The sequence below is a fragment of the Antennarius striatus genome, chromosome 12 (assembly GCF_040054535.1).
Source record: "Antennarius striatus isolate MH-2024 chromosome 12, ASM4005453v1, whole genome shotgun sequence".
Lineage (NCBI taxonomy): Eukaryota > Metazoa > Chordata > Actinopteri > Lophiiformes > Antennariidae > Antennarius > Antennarius striatus.
Genome location: NC_090787.1, coordinates 20,583,157 through 20,589,703, shown reverse-complemented (window position 1 = coordinate 20,589,703; position 6,547 = coordinate 20,583,157). Strand labels below are relative to the sequence as shown.

Here is a 6,547-nt window from a genome sequence, read left to right as displayed (position 1 = left end):
CTTAAATTGGTGAAACAGCTGGACATTGGACTGGTTAATTATCCTGTCATTAATCATTGAAGCAAAACATTGTCATAATATTAATTTAGAAATAAATCAGTTTTGCAATAATTAACATAGAACATGTCTATTAAGCAGTAGCTCAAATTAACAAAAGAAAGTGTACACAAATTAAAAATTAGAATATAATATCCCACTGAAATTCAACACCATCTGTTGTCAATGATACACATTTATCTACAGTAGAGGATGCAATGTTTCTATCTGGTGGTACAATGTTGTATTGCAGGAACACATTGTGCGACCATCTGAAGAAACAGTTGGACACTTTTCAAACTTTATTTTCCTTTGCCGTTTTCACAAAGATAATTAATCCCATCCTATCACTCCGGCCTTCACTCCCCTGATGTTAACCCTTCCCTTCACCATGCAGAAGTAAGAAGAATCAGAATCAAAAATACTTTATTAATCCCTGTCGGGAAAATGTAGCAATGCAGTTGCTGGAACTAAGTATATGTTAAGAAAAAATAACAATAAAAGATAGTCAGAGGTAAAATAAGGCACATTACGATAAATTACAGTACAGTACAACATCATGAGACAAGGTTTGACCACATAGTGACCCCCTCCCTCTGGATCTCTGTACCTAAATGCATGACATCCATCCATTCTCAATCACAATAATTTCATCTAAATCTGCCTTCCAATCAAAGATCTGCTGGAGCCTATCCCAGCTGGCTGAGGGCGAAAGGCAGGGAACACCCCACATGAGACACCAGCTTATCACAAGGCCACATGAAAGACAAACAGTCATTCACTCTCTTACTCACACCTACAGACAATTTGGTGTGACCCATTCACATAATAAATAAGATACAAATCTCCTAATTAATGTACAATAAATGAGAGACAGAGAGCGATAATTTCATTTTTACTTTTTCATCGTTTCTTCCTGCTCTTCAGTTTCATCCCCCTTCTCTTCGTCAGTTTCTTCTCTTTCTTTTTCAGATTTTCTTTCCCCGTTGTCTCTTCTACTCCTATCTTCAAGATCAATCTCAGCTCCGTCTCCTTTCCCAGGCCTGTCGTCTGCCATCTCTCTGTTTTTCTTCCCATTATCTGTTATCTTATTTTCCTGATCATGTGAGTCCTTCAGCCCAGACGTATCTCCATCTGCCGTCCTTTCCACATCCTCTTTTGTACTTTTAGTGCTCTCTCCATCTCCTTCTTTGGTCACACCATCTTCTTCTCCCTGTTCCTGTTTTCTTCCCTTTGGATCCAGACTCTCATCTTCTTCTCCTTCTGCCTCCTCTCGCTCCCATCCAACATCTCCTCCTGTCCCTTCACCTCTTCTCTCTCCTTCCTCCCAATCCTCTGGCAGATGAGCCTCTATCGCCGCAACCTCCCCCTCCAGCTGCTCCACTCGGGCCTGCATTTTGCGGTTGCTGGACTCCAATTCCATCATTAGCCGAGCGAGTTTTGTCTGCAGGATTTCCAACTTGCTCTCCAATCTTTTTATCTTGGATTCTACTTTCTCTGCCTCCAGTTCCTCTCCCTCCCAGCCGTCAACCAACATTCCCATTTTAGTGAGGATCTGTCTGCCTTTCTCTTCCAGGTGAAGTTTGGCTGCGGGGAACTCTGATAACACCTCCGTCAGGTCCTCTTTAGACAAGCTGAACAGGTCGGAATGGCCAATGCTTCGGATGTTGGCGGTGCGACGATTGCCTGACTTGTTGCCTGAAGAGAAATATACAGGGATTTCAGTGCAAAAACAAACAAACAAGCAAACAAATTGCTTTCGTTACAGTTATTCCATTGCAGAACAGAAGTAAAAAGTAAGCGCAAGAGTAGATAATTTAGAATTAAGGGGGAAAAAATAGCAAGAGAGATTAAATTAGAGGATAAATAGATAGAATAATATATCAGCATATGTACAGATATACACATTTAATACTGCTTCATTTATTCTTGTCACTACAGGTCAAGGTGAGACATTGTACAGATTATTGGCCACAGGCAGGAAAGAGTTCCTATGGCGTTCAGTAGTAAAATGAATTATACTAATGTATTTTAGAATTTAAATAATATTGACCTGATGTGCAGCAATTTTTAACTTGATTATTATTTTTAAATGGATACCAACTAAAAGACACAACAGCTTCACACATATGAGATTGGCTTACTTGCAAAAATGTGGAACATTCCTGAGATCTCTATTACCTTTGATATTCAGGATACTTATTTCCCCAAAGAAATTCCCTTCACTTAACACGGCAAACTCTGTGATTCCATCATCGGCAACAACGGCCAGTTTTCCCTCTTTGATGATGTACATTTCATGACCTATATCTCCTTTCCTGCAGACGTACTCGCCTGGACTGAAAACCTGCAAAATAAAACACGCGAGAAAAACTTTCATCCATAAACAGATTTTTATTGATAGCTTTACTAATTAATAGTAAATTTTCCAAGTATATGTGCAATTCAATAATAATGTGTTAATTATTTATTTGATGCATCTCAAACTAAATGTAAAATAATCTCTACTACAAAAATGGACAGTATAAATTGTCCTTCACTGTCCCGGTCAAATGAAGAACTGATTCTTCCATTCCACACTGCAGTGTATACATGCTAATCATCACTGACAACAGGCTCATGATTGTGCAACAAACTAAATTATAATTATCACAATTAATCCTAAATGATGCTCACTTTTCCAATACTGTAATTTTCCATACATCAGTTTGTTCCATTTATATGTGTTTGTTAAAAAGCCAAATTTATCAAATTTGATACTTGATTTTATTCTTCTACATCGTAAATCTTACTTTAATTTTTTTTTTAACTGAAAAACCTGACGAATGTAATCAGACAAATATATATGCATTTTCCATGTGAAAAAAATCTGGATTTAGCCATAATTACACAAATTAATGCTCATATACTATATACATTCATTCATTCATTTTCTATACCTACTTCTTCAGCTGTAGCGGGGAGGTGGAGCCTATCCCAGCCAATGAGAGTGTGAGGCAGGGTACACTCTGGGCGTGACGCCAGTATAACGCGGAGCCACATGTAGACAGACAAGCATGCACGCACACACTCACACCTATGGACAATTTGCGGCCAGCTAATTTGCCTGAAGTGTATGTTTTTGGAGGTGGGAGAAGCTGTAGAACCTGGAAAGAACCCACGCAGACACGGGGAGAACATGTAAACTCCGTATATGACGGAACTTGAACCAGTAACCGCTTTGCTTTGCAGCGACAGCACTACCCACTAAATTTACTTATCATTTCTTTGACAAATTTGTCAGAAGGTTCCAATAGACCCTATTTTCCAAAAGTGTAAATTTTCCAGGGATTATTTCATGGTTCAGGCTGAAGACAATAGGGTTGATTATTGACCAGATATTTTTGTGTTTAAAATAAATGCAGTCCCTCATTATGAAGTACTTTGGAGTTCTTCTCTTCTGTATGGTAATAATCAAACCGGACTTCAATGCTACCTTTAGCTACATGACCTCACAACACTATGATCATAGCCCTTTGCACATAATGGTATTTATGCTAGCTGTACAATTTGAGTGCTGTTCTTTTCCCTGACCTGAGGTGTCAGTTTCAGCACCAGCTCCTCCAGCAGACTCTTCTCACAGCTCTGGAAGATGGTGACTTTGGAGAGTGTTGGGAGATGAACACTGACAGCAATCTCTGTCCTGAGATGTAAAGGTAGCTGCTGCAAGATCTCGTTCTCTCGCATGATCTTCTTGTTGATGTGAAGGTGCTGGTACCAATTGTCAATTCGCTGTCGAAGCTCCTTGCTAATGTGATGGCTACGCAGGTATGCCTTCACCTTTAAGAAGGGAAAAAAACCTTAATTTATATGAAACAAGTGTAGTTAGCATCAAAGCATGTAGCAAGGCAGTCACAGACTGCAACATCCCGTGACACCCCTGAATTCAAATTTTTACCCTGACCTACTTGCCTAGGTCACTAGCTTTGCCTAGGTCACTAGCTTTGATCAATGGTCTTACTCACACTGGCCTTCTCCCTCGTCTTTCTACCTTATCTGGTTCCTGAGTGTAAAAACGCTGAAATTTGACATTGACCTAGTTTTCTAGGTCAAGGTCATCATCTCATTTTTATCCCCTTTGCTGCTCGAGTAATGTGCTTTTTGTTTCATCTTCCTATTCTGTTTCTATTGGACTGTTGCGAAGATATTTGGTGGACTAACGAATGGACAACGGACGAACACACAAACACTTTACAAATTACAAAACACCGCCATACACCAAATATGACAAAAAGTGACACAAAAATAATGATAAAGATTTCCAACTTGCCAACTCATGATTAGGAAAGAAGACATTATCGCGGTCCCTTAGGCTTGTGATGACATTTCCCACATTTCCAACAATTGATGCAAACACCAAGACAGCAATGAGCAGGTCTGCGATCATGAACAGATATTCCTCCTCCCTCTTTGGTAGAGGGGTGTCTCCTACGGTGGTGAAAATCTGGGCAGAGAACCAGAAGCAGTAAAAGTACTGACGTCGCATGGAGGCAAACTCGGTTTTTGTGATGTTTGGGTAGACCCAATTATCACTTCCAAAGCCAATGTAGCTGGACAGCGCAAAGTAGAGACACGCGTTCCAGTGGATCAAAACAAAGATGTAGATCATGAGCTTCGAGATCCGGAATGTGTTGGGGTACGAGGTTCTTGTCTCCATGCGATCCAGGGCCTCATTGAGTCGTGGGAGGCGTAGAAGGCGGTTGATCCTTATCAGAGGAGTCTGAATTCCAAAGACAATGTAGAGAAAGTCAGTCGGGAGCAGGGAGACCAGTTCCCTCAAGAAACGCTTTGAGTGAAAGTAACGCTTCTTCAGCTGATTAAGATCCTTGACGAGGATGCCTTGGTCCAAATAACCTGAAAACAGCAGGACAAAAGTCATTTCATAGCAGGAACCAAGAATCTCATGAATGGAATTTAGTTCAATGACAGATAAAATTAGAGTTTTATTGTATTTCTAAGACAAAATTTTTACCTGTATGTGCAGTGATGATCATGTCAACCACATACATGAGGTCTGACAGATAATCCAGAGTAAGCCAAACCGGTAGGAGGCTCAGAGAGATGGATGTGAAGCATGTCCTGAGAAAACATCACCAACTAAAATAGGTTTCAGCGGTTGTTGATTGATTGCAGCTAATAAGGATAAATATCAGATTACTATTCACATTATTACCTCAAAATAATGATCACTGAGTTGTAGAAAATGGGAAAGATCATGATCTGGAGCCAGATGTAATAAAACTGTTCAGCTGGATCGATCAGCCACTCTGTCCAGCTGAGAGGGGGAGGATGATAGAGAACAGAGAGATGGACATTACGATTCTCAGCCTGATGACTCACTATGATGATGTTGATGTAACGTTAGGATAAATAACACACAGACTACGGTAGAACATACACACTCCACACAGAGCACCATCGTGCCACTGTTTAAATACTTGATTACATTAGAATGCAAACCCACTTTCATATATTCAAAGGGAACTGTTCTTCTTGTGGATGGCGATGATCTCTAATAAAGGACTGGCTAGAATAAAGACATATTTTCTAATTTGCTCACTTGTTTCGAATAAGTAGAGTGTGAATAAATAATTAAAGAATGGACCAAAAACACTTGCACTAATTACTCCATCCAGAGGATCAAATAATGCCACGATGAAGAAACTTCAAATTATAAATTCCTTGTTAGTACAGGCTATGCACAGACCAAACATCCATTACTCACTTTATGTGAAACTTCTTATCCTGAATGTTTCTATGTTTCCCATCATCCTTGACTCCATCTTGTTGGTCATCAGTCACTTTCTGCCCTCGATGCCACCTGAGCAGTCTCTGCCACTGGTTACCTCTAATACCATCATCAGCTGCTTTATCCATTCTTCAAACCACAACCTTTGACCAACACATTTCTTTCTCTGCTGCTCTGACTTCTCGTTAAGTTGCTGTAATGTTGCTGACCTGCATCAGGCTCTGTAAATTGGTCTCCTAACAACAAAAACCCAGGTCAACCTGAGTACTGCCTGGTAATGCATGTCTCTAAGGAAGGAAACCACAACAACTGACATGCATCCTTTGGGAATTGTTCCTTTGTGAGAAATCAGGGAGGTTTTCCTTTGAACACACAGAGGCTGCTACAAAACAACAGGTCATACTGGAGCACAGAAGCGAAACTACACAAAATGTGCCATTAAATTGACCAAATACACAGTAAAAAAAAAAAAGGACAGACCTAATACAAGCTGTAAAAAACAAACTGAAAAAAATGTTTTATGTTTGTATTTAAAAATCTAAATGAAATGGTAAAATTGATATGTAAACAGAAGTAAATGTACTGTTGCCAGTGTGTGACAGCAGGGCCCAGCGCGCTCTTCTAGTTTTGTCGCTTCACGCGTTCCGTCCAGGCGGATGAGGACCGTGGCTGTGGGCGTGACTCAGAGGAGGCGTGTGGGCGGAGCTAAAGTAAGATGGCTGC

General features: G+C 40.2%; 1 protein-coding gene across 1 annotated transcript; it reads right to left on the bottom strand.

Moving 5' to 3' along the window:
- Positions 1–503: 503 nt before the first annotated feature.
- cnga4 (cyclic nucleotide gated channel subunit alpha 4) lies at positions 504–6,022 on the bottom strand. The gene is made up of 8 exons (XM_068329311.1): positions 5,801–6,022; positions 5,249–5,350; positions 5,048–5,154; positions 4,350–4,929; positions 3,952–3,955; positions 3,610–3,855; positions 2,218–2,383; positions 504–1,734 (listed from the first exon to the last, which is right to left on the bottom strand). Exons 1-8 carry the CDS (start codon positions 5,950–5,952, stop codon positions 932–934), a joined length of 2,160 nt encoding a protein of 719 aa, XP_068185412.1. The 5' UTR covers positions 5,953–6,022; the 3' UTR covers positions 504–931.
- Between the last annotated feature and the right edge of the window lie 525 nt (positions 6,023–6,547).